Source organism: Rhagoletis zephyria, unplaced genomic scaffold (assembly GCF_001687245.7).
Source record: "Rhagoletis zephyria isolate East Lansing unplaced genomic scaffold, Rhagoletis_zephyria_1.1 Rzeph_scaffold_00921, whole genome shotgun sequence".
Classification (NCBI taxonomy): domain Eukaryota; kingdom Metazoa; phylum Arthropoda; class Insecta; order Diptera; family Tephritidae; genus Rhagoletis; species Rhagoletis zephyria.
In genome coordinates, this window is record NW_016158005.1 from 153015 (window position 1) to 171437 (window position 18423).

At 32.6% G+C, this 18423-nt stretch overlaps 1 protein-coding gene and 1 long non-coding RNA gene across 3 annotated transcripts; one reads left to right on the forward strand and one right to left on the reverse strand.

Moving 5' to 3' along the window:
• Window positions 1-495: 495 nt before the first annotated feature.
• Tsp97E (Tetraspanin 97E) lies at window positions 496-15895 on the reverse strand. Of its 2 annotated transcripts, none has more exons than XM_017614901.1 (4): window positions 15685-15879; window positions 15372-15539; window positions 14434-14763; window positions 496-635 (listed from the first exon to the last, which is right to left on the reverse strand). In XM_017614901.1, the coding sequence occupies exons 1-4, from the start codon at window positions 15742-15744 to the stop codon at window positions 540-542; spliced, it is 654 nt and encodes a 217-aa protein (XP_017470390.1). In that variant the 5' UTR covers window positions 15745-15879; the 3' UTR covers window positions 496-539. The 2 variants fall into 2 exon arrangements, with proteins under 2 accessions (XP_017470390.1, XP_017470391.1); XM_017614902.1 differs by lacking the exon at window positions 496-635 and adding an exon at window positions 13923-14331 and having other exon boundaries at window positions 15685-15895.
• Window positions 15896-17466: 1571 nt separating this feature from the next.
• Window positions 17467-18122, forward strand: LOC108362065 (uncharacterized). The gene is made up of 2 exons (XR_001847411.1): window positions 17467-17846; window positions 17908-18122. It is a non-coding gene; the product is annotated as an uncharacterized LOC108362065 (long non-coding RNA).
• Window positions 18123-18423: the final 301 nt, after the last annotated feature.

An 18423-nucleotide genomic window follows, 5' to 3' on the forward strand; every position in this document is an offset into this window, starting at 1 on the left:
CCCAGCTCTGAATATATTGTAACATAAATTAAAGTGCTTCAAAATATAGCTAATTTAAAAATTGGGAAGTGCATTTTATATACATATACATATACATATCGTCACTAGACACGAATAAAGGCGCGCTAGTGTTTCGAGGGTAAAAAAAGACGCATACAAAAAATTTTACGAAAAAAGGCGCTTAAGAAAAATTCGGCGAAGAAAGACGCGTAATCATAGATTTATACTAGGGCAAGGACTGTAACTTCAGCATTATTCCCCAAAAACTATTTACGGAATGTACATACTATTACACCCGCAAACATAGTTGACCGCGAAAATAAGTTTACGCTTCCTTCTTGGCCGTCAAATATTTTATCGCGTCTTTCTTCGTCGTCAACTAGGTTAAGAGTCTTTCTTCGCTGAAGTTTTTTTAAGCGTCTTTTTTCGCGGTCAACTTTTGAGCTCGCGCCTTTATTCGTGTCTAGTGACGATATGTAGTATGTTAATGTTAATAATATTTTTTTTTTGCCACGGAATCGAAAATTATGATTGTTTTACTAATACTGATAATTGTGTGGGAAAATTGCGCGCGCTGGTGGATAATGTGGATCATGTTGATTGCGATAGCGACGCGCCAAAAAGACAGCCAGTACCTGAAAAATAAATGAAGATATTTAAAATGCAAGAAAGCATATGCATATGTACATTAAAGTGGTGCAAAAATGTATGTAAAAAAATAAGGTCGGATTTTTAATGCCGCCGATTTTCAAGAATTCTACACTATTTCTACGAAAAGATGTTTTTTTCTCCATATAAAATACATGGACAACTTTGAGCGCTTTGAGCACTCCCTAAATATTTTTTGATTTCAAAATAAAAAATAGGGGTATATTTTTTTCGATATAGATCAATCCTAGGGTGTGCCGGCATTAAAACTCCGACTTTATTTTTTTGGACCACTCTAATGTACATCGATTGATATAACAATTAAAATCCAATATCAAAATTAAATGAAAAAGTAACTGAGTAAATAGAGCGAATCCCTTAGTCAAATAAACAATAATAAATAAAAAATAAATAAATAAATAAAACATACAATGCCCTACAGATTTATGAGACGTCCTAGTTATCTCTGCGCTTACACCCTACACATAGTTATACCGATCGGTTTCTCGAGCAAAAATTGAGATATCTCTACGAAATTTGGTTTCCATTTATCCAAGGTAGGTTGGTATTGAAAATGGGTGAAATCGGACTGTAACCACGCCCACTTCCCATATAACGGTACTTTTCAGAAATACGAAAACTGCGATATTTTAGTAACTACTGAAGATTATTCACTCAAAATTGATATTTACAATAAATTTAAGAATAAGAATATTATAAATTTTTGGAAAATGGGCGTAGCCACGCCTACTTATGGTTACATGTGTATATCTTGTTACCCGTGCACTAATTTCTTCCTAACTTGGCACAGTTGTTAGCCTTGGTATAGCATATCAAATGCACGAAAATTTTTAAAATCGGACAATAACCACGCCCACATCCCATATAACGATAATTTAGAGAAATACAAAATCTTCGATAAATCAGTAAATATTAAAGCTAATTTATTCAAAATTGATGCTTGCAACAATTCTTTACCAAGAAATACGTTTATAAAATGTTGGAAAATGGGCGTGGCACCGCCCAATTATGATCACATATATGTATGTATCTCGGTAACCGTTCTACCAATTTGTACCAAACTCGGTACGGTTATTATGCTTGCCCCATAAAAGCAAAAATTAACTAAAATTAAGGCCGCTTTTCATATAAATTTCAGAAATGCTTGAAACTTCAATACACTTAGGTCTCTTTTTATGCGGTACATGCGTTCCTCAGAAAGCCGCATAAAAAAAACCCGCACAAAAAAGTTCTTTACTTTCATACAAAAACAGGGGATGCGTTCCAGCATTTTCAAAAGCCACATAAATTCAGATACTCCATGTAAAAAAAATCTAAAAAACCGCATATAAAAATCCAGTGAAGCATTATTGAGCAAAAAACTATTTATTTCTTCACTTCAACACTTATTATTCCATGTAAAACCGAACATTAATGAAATAAATAAAATTTTATCTGTATTTTAATAAAAAAAAAAAAATTAAAATACCACAATAAATACATGAATTATGTAAGAATACACAACAAAAAAATTTAGAAAAAATTTTTTTCTTAACAGCGGTCGCCCCTCGGCAGGCAATGGCAAACCTCCGAGTGTATTTCTGCCATGAAAAACAGCTACTCGTAAAAATACAATCGTAAGGAGACCAGAATTTTTTAGCATTCCAGGAGGACAAATTCTCCATATTGAAAACNCAACAAAAAAATTTAGAAAAAATTTTTTTCTTAACAGCGGTCGCCCCTCGGCAGGCAATGGCAAACCTCCGAGTGTATTTCTGCCATGAAAAACAGCTACTCGTAAAAATACAATCGTAAGGAGACCAGAATTTTTTAGCATTCCAGGAGGACAAATTCTCCATATTGAAAACACAAAAAATTTGTTTTATATTTATTTGTTTTTGTTATTTTATTTTATATTTATTTTAACACATAAATAACGAATAAGTTAGCATGGTTAAAAGAAAAAAAAAACAATTTAAAGTTGCTCTAAATACAAGTCAAACAAGTTAATAGTACACTGCGTTACATAATTATAAGACCGAAACATATTTCCGTTGATTTTTGGCATTTTTTTTTTGTTGACAGTGTTTCTTTCTTTCATATAAAAAAAATGTCGAACATACTTTGTAAGGAAGAAAGTGAGTGACACCGTAAAAAAAAATCAACGATATTTCGTAGACATATGAAAATCGCACTTTATTATACTAAAATTGCATGGGCTATAAAACTGCATACGCAAAACTTTTCCCAAAATTCTTAAACAAAAGTGTAAAATTTTGGCGAAAATTCGCTGAATTTTTATATTTTCACAAAGTTTGAAATGTGAATTTGTATGGTGCTTTTTATAGAATGAACTATATTTTTATAAGAAAATATTTAAAAATCAATATCTATTTTGTATTGGATTAAACAGGCCTGCGAAATCTAATTTTTCCCCGTTCCAATAATTATGTTATTTTTTTAATATCTAGGTTAGGGATGCCAGACGTCCTGGTTTTACTGGATTTGTCCTGATTTAGACAAATTGTCCTGGAGTACTGGCCCACACTTAAATTGTCCTGATCTTTTAATGAAGGTCAATGTAGACACTCCTCTAATTTTTAGCAGATTTTTGCTATGAAAAAAGGTTAAGCCTTCTGTCATTAGTAGTCGAAAACTGACAATAAAACGTTTTTTCTAACATGTTGAATATCTTCTTCCTCTTTTGTTTATTTGGTTAAAATCTTTTTTTTCAGGCGAATGCCGAAAAAGTGCAAGTTCCTCATCAGGTACACGACTGAGGGGTCATACATAAATACTACCCAGTAGATACCCAGCAGGAACTAAAATCTTATCTAAAAGGCCTTTCTGAAAGTTATTCCTTTCTCCTTAATTTTTTGTATGGAGCGGAATAAATTGAAGGGCTTTCTGCTTTCGCTACTCAAAAAAGAGCTTTCAGAAGGGCTTTTGTAGGATTCCGTTTGAAGAAGTTCTTTTAAAGATTTTCTTAATTTATAAAAATCATACTTCTTTAAGGAATTTATTTAATGTTCATATCAAATAAGTTTATTTAGACTTGCAATGCCTATTAAATCTTATTTGTAATGCTAAGTAATAAAAACATATACTTAAGTACGTATAAGCACTTTTTTCAGTCCTTGTTGGTTAAGACTTTTAGAATGGCTTTACTTAAGACAGCCTACCTAAATTATCTTCAGGTTATGAATATAAAAATTATCAAAAATGATCATGAAGTGCGTTGTAGGATATGCGAAAATTCGCTAATGGTAGTTAGGAAAATATTCAAGACCACGTTAAAGGCGCCGCTTTTTCCAAGTAACGTCATCGTCAAGATAAATTTGTTCGTTTATAATTAAATATTCAGAACTTGAGCGTTTCATCATCATCAATATTTCAGTTTTACGGATTGTGCCAGAAAACTACATTGCTTATAATGTCAGAACCAAAGCAACTTTACTTATAGGGAATATATTGGCACCATATTCACTTGTATCTTCGTTTTTGATTTGGATGATAAGTGTCTTAAAGCTTAAACAGACGGCAGCGTTGATCCGGGCTAACTCGGACTTAATCCAGCTTTAAGCTTTTAGAGCTTAAACAGACAGCAGCGTTGATCCGGATCAACTCGGGAATTAACTGCAGTTGATCCGGATTAAGTCCCAGTTAATCCCGATCAACGCTGCCGTCTGTTTAAGCTTTATTCGATGGGTTCAGGATTATGGCAGCCGTAATCTAGGTATGTTAAATTAAAATATATCCTTGGTTCTTTTCCAGCAAGTCGAGATTTATTTTTATTGATGACATGTACTTACATGTTAGAATTTTTAGCAATTTCCATGAAAAGTGAATTAATTTAGAATATAATTTTTACTTAAAAACCAATAGCATTAGTAATAATACTCATAAAGAGCCTAAGTAAATGAGAACGACTTATGTTATTTCGAAGTTAACGCTAGTAATGCACGGCAATGCCAAGAAGAATTAAAAAAATATTTTCGCGAAAAATTTTCGTGATGAAATTTTTATTATATTTTTGGTAGCGTGGTACTTATACATACCCAAATCGCTAATTAATTTTTTAAGGGGAAAACTATACAGGCCTGTGCTCTTTCTGATTATGTACTTGGATGTAAAATAACACATTTTCTAAAATTTGTTTAGCAGATTTGCGCTCCAATGCAACGAACATACTTATTTTAGGCCATCTTACAAAATCTTTTATCAAGACAAAAAATCCCCATACACAAATAAAGCCACTGATAAAACCTATACATATTTGGCAAGCAAAATGACATAGGGTAGGCAATAATTTTGGCCTGTGGAGACGCGTCTTTCAGTGTTGTAAAGGGTCAAATATTATCAATTACGGCTAAAAGGCGTTTACACTGTTCAACTTTCACCGGCGATTAGTTGAATCAAAAGTTTACATCATTTAACTGAAAGTTGAACAATGTGAATGCCTTTTAAATATAACTAGTGAACCCGCACGGTGTTAAAACGCCCAAGATAGCATTTAAAAAACCTCCAAACTATTCCAAATGTTAGTCAGTGTAAAGTGATTCGAGTGTCATATTTCTTCGCATAGTCGGTTTTTAATATTATCAATTTTTAAATCACCCTGTACCGATAAAAAGTTTCTAATTTCAAAAATTAAATCTTTTCGCGCATCTACAGGCCAAGGCATTTATTTCGATCCCACATATTTTAGAAATAAACAGGCAATACAATTCATTTCTGAGTGAACTTCTACAAAACTCAATTTGAGTTCGAAGCAAATTTGGTTTAAATCCACTCGGAAGTGAATTGCAGGAGGAAAATCCTCCTCAAAGGAGGACGGTTGGTCAGCTTAAATCGCAGTTCGGAGTCAGCGTAAAACTGTAGGTCCCTCCCCTTTGTGTGACAACATCAAGGCGCACACCACAAATTGGAGGAGAAGCTCCAGTTATGTGTAAGCGCTAATCTATTATTATTAAATATGTAAGAATACAAAGACAAATTATTTATCAGAAGCATTGTCTTTTACACACTGAAATAAAATTGTAGTTTAAAAAACTAAAACCTCCCTATTATAATTGCCATTCGTACTGTCATCAGGTATGTAACTTGAGAATAGAAAACGTTGCAGCTTTTAGGCGCATCAATATTACATAGTTACATCCCGAGCTAATAAAAGGTAGGTAAAAAGTAACAAAAACTCTCAAAAAAGCAAAATCGCTACAGCGAAATAATGGTTTGAAAAACCGCATAAATACAAATCCGCATAAAAAGAGACCTAAGTGTATTTCGAAATTTAAGGACGCTAATTTACTCAAAATTGATACACCCCGGCTTACCATGTAGCGGTAGCTTTCGGAAAGGTGAAAATCATATATTTAATACTTGCGCCGGATATTTAATGTTCGGCTCCGCCCGAAATTATACTTTCTTATATGTTTTAATTTCCAATGTTTTTCATTTTAAATATTTTTCGTAAAGTTTTTATTTAAGTAATATGTCCCATATTCCATAAACCATTTGAACTCAAAATCCCAACTGTGATGCAAACTTGATAGAACCCTAAAAGCTGTATTCAAATTTCAAACTTTTTAATCAGAGTTTTTTTTTATAAATATTTCGAGTATTCTGTTTTGTAGCCCATCAAATTTTAGTATAGTAAAGTGTAATCTTGCATCTTAAACGAAAACATTTAAATAAGAGAATACCTTCAAGAGCATGCGTAAAAAGAGTTATAAAAAATCAGCGCGATTAATTATATTAAAGTTTAATGGGCTATAGAACTTATGTACATACTTATAAACTCTGATTTACAATATTAAACATTTTATAAGTTTCTAGAATTCTACAAAATTTCCAACACAGTTAGAAACGTGAATATATATGTTTATGTTTAATACTTATGAGCCATCCTTAAATAAAAAATTTACGAAAAATATTTAGCATGAAAACCATTGTGAATATTTAAAATTCTATATATTCTTAATTCGATGCCGGGAGTTTATGTATTATCTTTCAATACATTTAATACAATTTAACGCTGAGTTATCATAAAAAAGCTTTAATATATCATCGTTTTTCTCATTTTTCACACGACTTAGTTTAGATTTTTTATTATAAATAAAAATTATTTTTAAGACTAGCGGTATAAAGGAATCAAATAAAACACCTCTTTGAGGTAAAATTTTCGAGTGACGAAAGCTGAAATAGAAACACAAAATTTATGATATACGAAAATTATACGCATTTTTTAACTGCCTTTCAAACGTATTCATACGAATCGTTGCAAAAGTTCTGTTTTTTTAATTGTGTTTCTAGCAGTAAACGGAAATTCGCAACGTTCCGAATAAATAAAAAAAGATTTTCGCTACGTTTGAAAGGCAGTTTAAAAATGCGTATAATTTTCGTCACGAAATTGATATCATAAATTTTGTGTTTCTACACCTTTTCCAAGAGTACTTCAGAAAGCATCAAATGTACTTCAGAATAGTCATTTGTACTTCAGAAATAGTAAAATGTACTTCAGAATAGTAAATTGTACTTCAGAAAAAGTAAAATGTAATTCAGGATAGTCAATTGTACTTCAGAAACCGTAAAAAGTATTTCCGAAACTGTAAAGTTTTCTTCAGAATAGTCAATTGTACTTCAGAAACTGTAAAAAGTATTTCAGAATAGTCAATTGTACTTCAGAAACCGTAAAATGTACTTCAGAATAGTCAATTGTACTTCAGAAACCGTAAATTGTACTTAAGAAACCGTAAAATTTACTTCAGAAGACGAAAGTTACTACATACATATTGTAATTATTTAAATGGTATATAAAATAGTATTTTTAAATATGTTTATTTTTTTAATATATTTTGGACCATATTCGCCAATGTTGAATCCAATTGAGAATATTTGGTCTAAAATTAAAACGTATGTTAAGACAAATATTGGCATTCCAGCTACATTTGGTCCGGGCGTTGTCGAGCAAAGGCTCTCGTACTTGGAGCAACTTATTGACGAGGCAAAAGCGACAGTTGTTGGTGGAGATTGTGGCAGAGCCATTCAACATTCTACCACTTTTCACCCAGATGCACTATCTTTATTCGATATGCCAGCTGGTACATAATTTAAAACTGCATTAATAAATTAATTGTTTCATTCTTAAATGTATAGACATTGCGAACAAACTAATTTACTTGTAATTTGAAAAATATATTAAAAAGTAAATATATTTAAAATCACTATAATATATATACTATTTAAATAATTACAATGTGTACGAATTTTCGTCTTCTGAAGTACATTTTACGATTTCTGAAGTACAATTTACGGTATCTGAAGTACAATTTACGGTTTCTGAAGTACAATTGACTATTCTGAAGTACATTTTACGGTTTCCGAAGTACAATTGACTATTCTGAAGAACATTTTGCGGTTTCTGAAGTACAATTGACTATTCTGAAGTACAGTTGACTGTTCTGAAATACATTTTACGGTTTCTGAAGTACAATTGACCATTCTGAAGTACATTTTACGTTTCCTGAAGTACAATTGACTATTCTGAAGTACATTTTACAGTTTCTGAAATACATTTGACGCTTTCTGAAGTACTCTTGGAAAAGGTGTAGTTCAGCTTTTGTCACTCGAAAATTTTACCTCAAAGAGGTGTTTTATTTGATATCAATTATTTTGGGGTAGCAAATATAAAATCGACGAAAATACAAACAATAAACTGAATGTTTTATTTTTCTCAAATAAATTGCTAAAAATATTCTCGAAATCTAAACTATGTATTCAAATCGATGTGTCTATTGAAACACATAGTTTTTCGAATACGGAATAAAGCAAAAAAGGATGATCAAGGATATGATGATATCAAGGATGATATGTATTCGAAAAAATAAAAAATAAAAAAATATGAGAAATGATAAAAACTTATCAACTTGGTACCAACTTTGGATACAATAAACAACTGTATTCGTCTGATTGCCTCGTAGTTTAATTGTTGTTAAGATTTCTACTGGGTGTGGGGCGCACACATGTGCTTTTTTTTAAGAAGTTTACATCTATCACGTGTACGGTGTTGCTCTCGTGCTATTAAACTAATGATATTTTCTCAAGTAGTTTTGCTCAGTGGCAATTTATACATACAGATGCGTGCAACTAATTAGCAACGAAATTCAAAACGATATTGCTTGCAAATTATGTTTATTTATTTATTTTTAATAATTTTCATTTAAAATATAATTCAATCTATAACAGAAACCACAATAACAAAAGTTGCAAAGCTTGCACAAATTGCAAAAAAATTAATCAAACTTAAAAAAATCGTCATCAAAATTTCAAAATTTTTAATTAGAATATATAGAAAATGTTGGGGTATGCAGTTTTGTAGCCCATTCAATTTTAGTATAATAAAGTGGAAGTTTCAAGTCGCTAAAAATTACCGTTGATTTTTTAGAATTTTTTTTGTCGAGGATGTTGCGGATTTTTTTCCATGTAAAAAAAAATTTTGCTCATGTACGTACAGACGCCACATACATACCAAAGCATCTCGTAGTGGAGACACGAACCAAAACACATTTACCTCTATATCTTTCCAACTAGTGGCCGGAACTTAATATATAAGGTATCGTTTGAAAGGTATTGGCCTATAGAATAACACTAAATATGTTCCTAATTTTAAAGCACAATTCGCATCAAAAAGTAAATTAGTGCAAAAACATATCTGCTTAAACATAAAATGAAGTATTTTTTATTTACAAAATTGTATGCGTGCTTGTTTAAAGAAAAGGCTCTATACTATACTTCTTAGAACCAGCTCAAAATTAACCACATTTTTTCTAGCTCGGAGGTGACCCTTTTTGAACTATCTAGGAGCTGTTGTTATATGAACTGTCTTAGAACCATCTAACCCAAGTCAGCTCAGAACAAGTTAAAAACAACAATTTAACAATTTAATAATTGCGCAGTCCAATTGCAAACTGTGTTGAAACAAATATTTTTAAAAAGTATGCGTATTTTTAAAGAAAATTGTTTGTACATCACTATTATATAAGTGATTTGTGTTATTTATTATTACCCCCTGACGGTATTATATTCGTTTTTGGTTATAAAACAAGAAAGAAAGAACCGAGCCGAACATTAAATACCCGGCGCAAGTATTAAATATATGTTTTTCACCTTTCCGAGAGCTACCGCTACATGGTAAACCGGGGTGTATCAATTTTGAGTAAATTAGCGTCCTTAAATTTCGAAATATTGAAGTTTCAAGTATTTCTGAAATTTACCGTTATATGAAAAGCGGCCATAATTTTAGTCCGATTTCAATAATTTTCAACGTTTTGCTTTTATGTGGCAAGCACAATACGCCAGAAATAAGGGCACGTACCAAGTTTCGTTAAGATATCTCAATTTTTACTCGAGTTATCGTGTGCACAGACGGACGGACGGACAGACAGTCACTGCTTAATCGATTTCTCTTTTCATTCTGATCATTTGTGTACAATTTGACTATATCTATCTCGATTCGTTTTGCCTGTTACAAACAATCGTTATGTGAACAAAGTTATAATACCGTTGTGCACAAGTGCGCTCGGGTATAAAGATCTCATTTTTTAAATAAAAGATTTGTTAAATCGATTTCATGAATTTTATTAAAAAATAGGCGATTTTTNCTAATTTTAAAGCACAATTCGCATCAAAAAGTAAATTAGTGCAAAAACATATCTGCTTAAACATAAAATGAAGTATTTTTTATTTACAAAATTGTATGCGTGCTTGTTTAAAGAAAAGGCTCTATACTATACTTCTTAGAACCAGCTCAAAATTAACCACATTTTTTCTAGCTCGGAGGTGACCCTTTTTGAACTATCTAGGAGCTGTTGTTATATGAACTGTCTTAGAACCATCTAACCCAAGTCAGCTCAGAACAAGTTAAAAACAACAATTTAACAATTTAATAATTGCGCAGTCCAATTGCAAACTGTGTTGAAACAAATATTTTTAAAAAGTATGCGTATTTTTAAAGAAAATTGTTTGTACATCACTATTATATAAGTGATTTGTGTTATTTATTATTACCCCCTGACGGTATTATATTCGTTTTTGGTTATAAAACAAGAAAGAAAGAACCGAGCCGAACATTAAATACCCGGCGCAAGTATTAAATATATGTTTTTCACCTTTCCGAGAGCTACCGCTACATGGTAAACCGGGGTGTATCAATTTTGAGTAAATTAGCGTCCTTAAATTTCGAAATATTGAAGTTTCAAGTATTTCTGAAATTTACCGTTATATGAAAAGCGGCCATAATTTTAGTCCGATTTCAATAATTTTCAACGTTTTGCTTTTATGTGGCAAGCACAATACGCCAGAAATAAGGGCACGTACCAAGTTTCGTTAAGATATCTCAATTTTTACTCGAGTTATCGTGTGCACAGACGGACGGACGGACAGACAGTCACTGCTTAATCGATTTCTCTTTTCATTCTGATCATTTGTGTACAATTTGACTATATCTATCTCGATTCGTTTTGCCTGTTACAAACAATCGTTATGTGAACAAAGTTATAATACCGTTGTGCACAAGTGCGCTCGGGTATAAAGATCTCATTTTTTAAATAAAAGATTTGTTAAATCGATTTCATGAATTTTATTAAAAAATAGGCGATTTTTATTCAGAAATTGGGCTTTTTTTAACAATCTGGACAACCTGCTCACAATCGATACACCCCGGCTAACCATGCAGCGGTAGTGGCGTGGCACCGCCCACTTATGATCACATATATGTATCTCGGTAACCTACTACCAATTTGTACCAAACTGGGTATAGTTATTGTGCCTGCCACATAAAAGCAAAACGTTCAAAATTATTGAAATCGGACTAAAATTACGGCTTTTCATATGATGGTAAATTTCAGAAATGCTTGAAACTTGAACATAAAACTTAAGGACGCTAACTTCCTCAAAATTGATACACCCCAGCTTACCATGTAGCGGTAGCTTTCGGAATGGTGAAAAACATATATTTAATATTTGCGCCATGTATTTTATGTTCGGCTGCGCCCGTGCTTAGACTTTCTTACTTGTTAAAATATGTCCGCGGCAAAATTATTATTTTCACGGATAATTTACGGACAATTGACGGCAAATTATCCGATAGGAATTTTCGTATTGGAAAAAGTTGTCCTGCCAACTTCAGAGAGATAAAGAATTACTACGTGTTGATTTTTTTAAATATTCGTAATGTTTTTCGAGCTAAAGTATTTTTATAACTTTTCTATTAAAAACCGTCCCAGCTTTAACCAAAACTATATAACTCACAGTATCAAACTTTGTATAAAAGTTAGGAAAATTCAGCGAATTTTAATCAAAATGTCAACTTTTTAATCTGAATATTTAGAACATTTTTGGGTATGCAGTTTTATAGCCCATACAATTTTAGTCTAATGAAAGCTAAAAAAATCTCTTGGATTTTTGAGAATTTCTTTTTTGGTTATGGATTTTTGCACCTTTTCCTATATAAGCATGAATTTCTTATGAAATAGACCGCTAGCGACAAAATTTCAAAAAATCAGCGCCAATTTTTGAAAATGCACTTGTTATATAAAAAAAACCGCAGAAGCAGTCTCCAAAAACAAAAAATTCAAAAATCAACGCGAGCCGGTTGAAACTTACACTTCATTAGACTGAAATTATATGGGCTATATATAAAACTGCATATCCATAATGTTCTATAGATTCAGATTAAAAAGTTGAAATTTTAATGGACATTTTTTGAATTTTCCTAAATTTTGTAAGAAAGCATGAATCTTTTTGGTTAAAGCTTGGATTTAGCTCGAAAAATATTACAAAAATTAAAAAAAATCGACACGTGCTCATTAGTTTGAGTCACTGTACATATGCCCTTATAGAATTAATATACATAATTTTTGAAAAATTACAAAATATGTAATTCTAAAAGATGCGTGCATGTTAGTTAAAACCTTAAAACGCAGATTTATAATTGGCTTATATTATTGTGAACATAACGACTTTCTCAGGTGTGATAGAAAGTTTTTTTTTATGACACCTTGTGAAATTTGTTATTAAGGTTTATAGTAAGTTATAAGTTTCAGTAGAATAAAAAGAATGTGTGAAATGGTTGACGTGAATCTCCCATGTTATTATAAAGCCTTTGTTGTTGTTGTTGTTGTCACAGCATACAAATTCCCCAAAGAGATTTTGGGGAGTGTTGCTGGAGTGACAGTCCTTGGCCAGATATAAATCTGGGTCGTTCCGGTTACGTAGTCCCGACTGTCGTGGGAACGATTATAAAGCCTTTCCTTAAGGGTACTTCAGATTGAAGTCTAAAATCGACTATTTAAAATGTAGATATAAATTGTGGCTTTATATAAAATGTTCTGTAGCTCGGCAAAAAATTAACGCAATGTACGATTGACCGGACAATACATAACAAACGTTAGAAAACTTTGGTACGCATATCGAATATGTATGTAAAAATTAAATAGTTCTGAATGCCTCTAAAACCTAGTGTTCTCAAATTTTAAGCCCTGAAAGTGACCAAATGTATGAAGAAGGGCTTTTGTTTTAGTGTAAAGCAGGTTACTTTTTCCAAAAGAATCATAATTTTTTCACTACATCAAAATTGCTAAAACCGTAGAGGCTTTGTAAAATTCATATTTAAATCCTAAAAAAAAACTCCAAAAAGCGCTTAATGAAAGAAAAAACAAATTGAATTTGAAACCAAATATCTTTTTAAAACGGATGGAAGAAAGAAAGAACGTTTAACAAAAATTTCCGATATAATCATATCTGTAACTAAATAGTGATATAATTTTTGCTCACCAAAGTATTTCAGTAAATACATAAGTAAATATTGTTGATGTTAGAGGAAAGTCGATGCATTATTCGCTTCCAATCGCTGTAAAAACGTGCTGCATATTGTATTGTAATTGTAAGTATAAGGTGATGTTGTTAATTTCATGCCCAATTGAAATACTATTGGTCGTGACGGTTAAATTTTATATAGGGCTTTAAATCTAGAATTATCAGTTGTTTAAAAAACGCCAAAGATGTCGCTGTCATTCTTTTAAATACGCTATTCTGCCCGTGTGCTTGTGTAAAAGGCTAAATTCAACAAGCAGTTCACGCTTGCCTGGTTAGCCGGGGTATCTGGTTAAAAATAATTTTTCTGTAGTGCATTTTGTTATTGTACAATGCAATACAATATACTTACAAATACAATACATATGTTGTTGTACAACAATAAAATACACTACAGAAAAATTATTTTTAACCATATAACCTGATAACCAGGGAAGGGTGAACACTGACATTATAAATATGTATTTTCATATATGTGTACGCTTTTAGCACATTTTAACAAATATTGTATGTTTGTGTGGGAATATGATTTTTTTATCTTAATTATGTAGGAATGTTTTACATGTACCTATGTATATATAAATGCTTCAAAACCTAAAACGATGGTTTCGTTTTTTATATAATCAAGAGATGATTTATAGAAATCAGATGGCTTCTATATTATGTATGAACGCGTATTAGTATATGTTAGTACGTTATTCATTATTGATTGAATACGCTCTTGTGGTGCATAAGACTTTATAGAAATGCACTCGGCAAACCGCGTGGATCTTTTTGATTTCGATAACGCACTGTAAGCCAAACTCCAATAAACTAAAAGTTTGCGTATGCAAATAGAAGAATTAATTAATTAGAATGTTAAAATATGTATTACATATTAATCATAATAAAGAAGTTAAAATTCACTCCACTTACCTCAGTGAAACTGAAGAAAATGCCCAAACCGCCACATAACTTAAAAGCATAATTGATCTTATCCTCCAATGCGGGTAAGCAAGGTGCGCACGAGCAAACACTAATTAAATTAGGACAACATTGTTTATTTACAGCTTCACAGGACATTCCAGTATTAGTTGAGTTGAAGCCACAGCAGAGAAAAGTATCTTGCACTTGTTTTCGCATAGAATCCGGTACATTATTCCAGCCTTCTTCAGCGAACTCTTTTTGCTGTTCAGAACTGACAGCTAAACAAGAGCTTGCAATGGAGAATTGAATGATGAATAGAATAAACAAGATAATCATGTACTGTTATATTTATGTTAAGGAAACCATACCAAGATATTTTATTTGCATAAATTATTGAACTTGATAGATTTGTGCAATATGAAGGTACATACATCACATTATGTACATATGTAGCGCAAAACTTATTTCAAGTTAATTCAATTGAAATTAATTAACTTGTAGCTCAGGAACTATTATGAAGTAAAGAGCGTCCACTTTTGAATTTTAATTTAAAGATTTTGAGGTCAAGTAAAGCGATAGCCTTTTCGCCGTCTATTGATATAATAAAGGCGGGCGGAATTAAATTGAAATCTATTTGCCTATATGAATAAAAAGTTAAATTCAAGTATTACGTACAACATTTAAATAGTCGAAACCAGCTAAATTTTTTTTGGTACACTGTATTAATATCAGTTAGGTACATAGGTACTTTATACATTTTAATGCAAATGAAAAAGAACGCTCATACATATGATGCTTATCGCGCGTATACTGGCTACTTTTTATCACCTTCGTAGGTAAACAAATAATAGTAATGCGATTATAAAACTATGTAACATGCTATGTACTACCACCTTGACATTACGTTCTCTCTATACAAAAGTTTTTTTTTTGTTTGCAAAGGATACGAAAAATAGCATAACTTGGTGATGCCTCACTGCACCTGCCAGTCCAAGTATGGAAATTAATATCAATATTACACCGCAGGCTAAAATTCCACCCACAATCGGTAAATTTGTGACTATGGAGGCGGCACGTGCATAAATGCCAACTCCAATCAACAGGAATCCCACCATCTGCAAACAAACCAAACAATGTACATACCATGAAGTGTAAAAATCGATAATTTTGGATCCTTTTGGTGCTCCCGTATATGCAAGTACTACAGCATAAGCAGGGATATTACCCCACACTGTTAGGAAGGCCAAATTAAATACTTACCACATACAAAATGTTCAACGCAATTAGCGCATTTTTCGAGCAGGTAAATCCTCCGCACATTTTCACAATATTTGCACTTTTGGTTATCAAAAAATTACTAAATCTATTTCCTTATTCAACTTTTTCCGCTTATTACTACACCAACTGATTCCAGCTAGGGAAGTCGGAAAAACATCGACGCATCGAAAATATCGATGTTTTGCTTCGTTGCACCGAAAGTTTTCCACTCGATGCATAACGTCGCCTGGGTAAAAAATCGTCGTATAATAATTTCGCCAGGTTGTGGAAAATCGCGATTGAAGTTTGGAATGCAGTTTCTCAAAAACGCGAAGATAGATTTTCCCCAAGGTCGCTGAATATATTACTAGTTCAAAAAATGCTTAAATTTCTTAATTTTTAATTATGATTGTTAATTAGTTTTCAATTTATGACGGATTACCTTTAGTAAAATTTTGTCGTAAACGTCATTTACGTCTTTAGTTTCCGAGTTATTGGCCCGTAGTCATAGTCAAAATAAAGTCCACTTTAAAGTTAGTTGCAGCTTTTTGACATAATTTTCAATGGGATATCTGTCAAAAAAGCTGCAACTAACTTTAAAGTCGACTTTATTTTGACTATGACTACGGGCCAATATCTCGGAAACTAAAGAGGATATCCAAAAATGGAGAAGGTTGTTTTTAAGATATTGATTCGTTTAATATGTCTGCATCACTAACTTTTTACTAAATTATCGACAAAGATGTAAGCAGTAAGCAGTGCGCGTATCCACTCCGCAACGCCTGGTTTCAAACCTTGGTCAAAGCAACATCGCAAAAAATATAGAAAAACGGTTATTTCTTAACAGCAGTCGACCCTCGGCAGGCAATGGCAAACCTCCGAGAGTATTTCTGCCATGAAAAACAGCTTCTCATAAAAATACAATCGCCGTTCGGAGTCGGCGTAAAACTGTAGGTCCCTCCGCTTTGTGTGACAACATCAAAGCGCACGCCACAAATCGGAGAAGCTCGGCCAAACACTAACATATGTGTAAGCGCCAATCTATTATTTCTAAAAACCGACAACCTCAATAGAAAGACCTTATTTCAAAACATATAACTGCATCTAGCACTAAAAATCGTCAAAATTGCGCTTACGACAATCTTTCACGATAAATAGTCGATGTATCAATGCATCGATGTTTTATGAAAACTGACATTTTTAGTATATTGAACCGTCGTCACAGTTTATGCATCGATGTATGCCCTTCGATGCATCGAAAAATATCGATGTACATTTCGATGCATCGGATCAAAAACAAAACATCGATATATTTTTGCCACTGGCATACCTAATTCCAGTTCCAAGGCGTATTCAATACACCCGATTTACATGATTCAAGTACTTGAAAGCAATTCTTGCTCATTCTCTTTTGTGTTTTCTATTTGCTTTTACACGTTTCAATTCTGTTGAATTCAAGTTTTTGGTTCTTTAAATGGGAATCAACGAAAATGCCAAAAGCAAAGCAAGAAAGTTGAAACGACTTGACGGTACAGACGCATGTGTACTCGTCCCTTTTCTTCTCACCCCCTCTCTTCCACATGCGAGCAGAATTGAATTCAATACTTGAACTGTGTAAAAGCAGTCATAAGGTGGTATCGGTACGCCAATAACAAAATGTACATGCATTTTGTTTTTGCTTTTGCGGCGAGGACTGTCAAAATTTTCATACGAAGGGTGTGAAAGAGAACAGAAAACATTAAACGATCAACTGCTCCAACCAATCAACAGCATGATGCAATAATACCATGGTGGAATAATACAAGGTGTTGGATATTGACAGCGTTCTCGCTCTAATCCGCCATCTTGGCTCCCTTAGCTATATCAGTGTTTCCCTCTTGAAAAAACTACATTTTATCGCCTTTAAAAAAGTACTAAACTACCTCATTCCCTATTCCAAAACTGATTTGCAATCGCTGAACAATTCTTTGACATTTACTCTATTCTTATCGTTGGCAACTGAAAATTAAATTAGAAATTTCAACATTAATTCGGCAAAAAAACATCGGTTTAGAGTTCTCCCCAAGGATTTGTAGTTATTTTGGTCGGTGCTTCCTTCCGCTGCAATTCCGTCTGTGGTTCACTGCCACTGGCCTTGCTTTTTCAACGATATAACTGTTTTCTTGGTAAGTTTAGATGGAAGATTTAAACAAGAACTACGTATTTAACTATGCATCTATTCCCCAGTGATTTTTGCTGCTGCAATCCCGTCTGTGGTTCACTGCCACTGGCCCTGCTTTTCCAACGATATAACTGTTTTTTTGGTAACTTCTACCGCTAAGACTTTGTTGCTTTTTCCCTTTTCCCTAAAAACATAATAGTGCTACAAAGCTCAATAACAATATGGAAACAAATGTTAATAAGCCACAATAATATTGACAATAAATAAGATTTCACTACGATTGAATTTTCTATTAGTAACAGGGTAGTTATAGTGAATGTTTTATTCGATAACTAAAACTATATTTGATGTTTGTAGCGATAAAAATATGCCTAAATCAGCCAAATACCCTATGTGGGTCGGCTGAATCAGTAAAACGTGACAGTAGTTGACTTTTGAGGTTAATATATCGGTCTTGAGTTGGTAAGGTTTTTAAAAAATCCGCAGCTTCCTTTAAAGCATCGCTGCTAATTGCTGAGAAAACCAGATTGTATTTACCGACATAAGATGTGGTCTTGTACGACTGAAAGGTGGCCTCAATT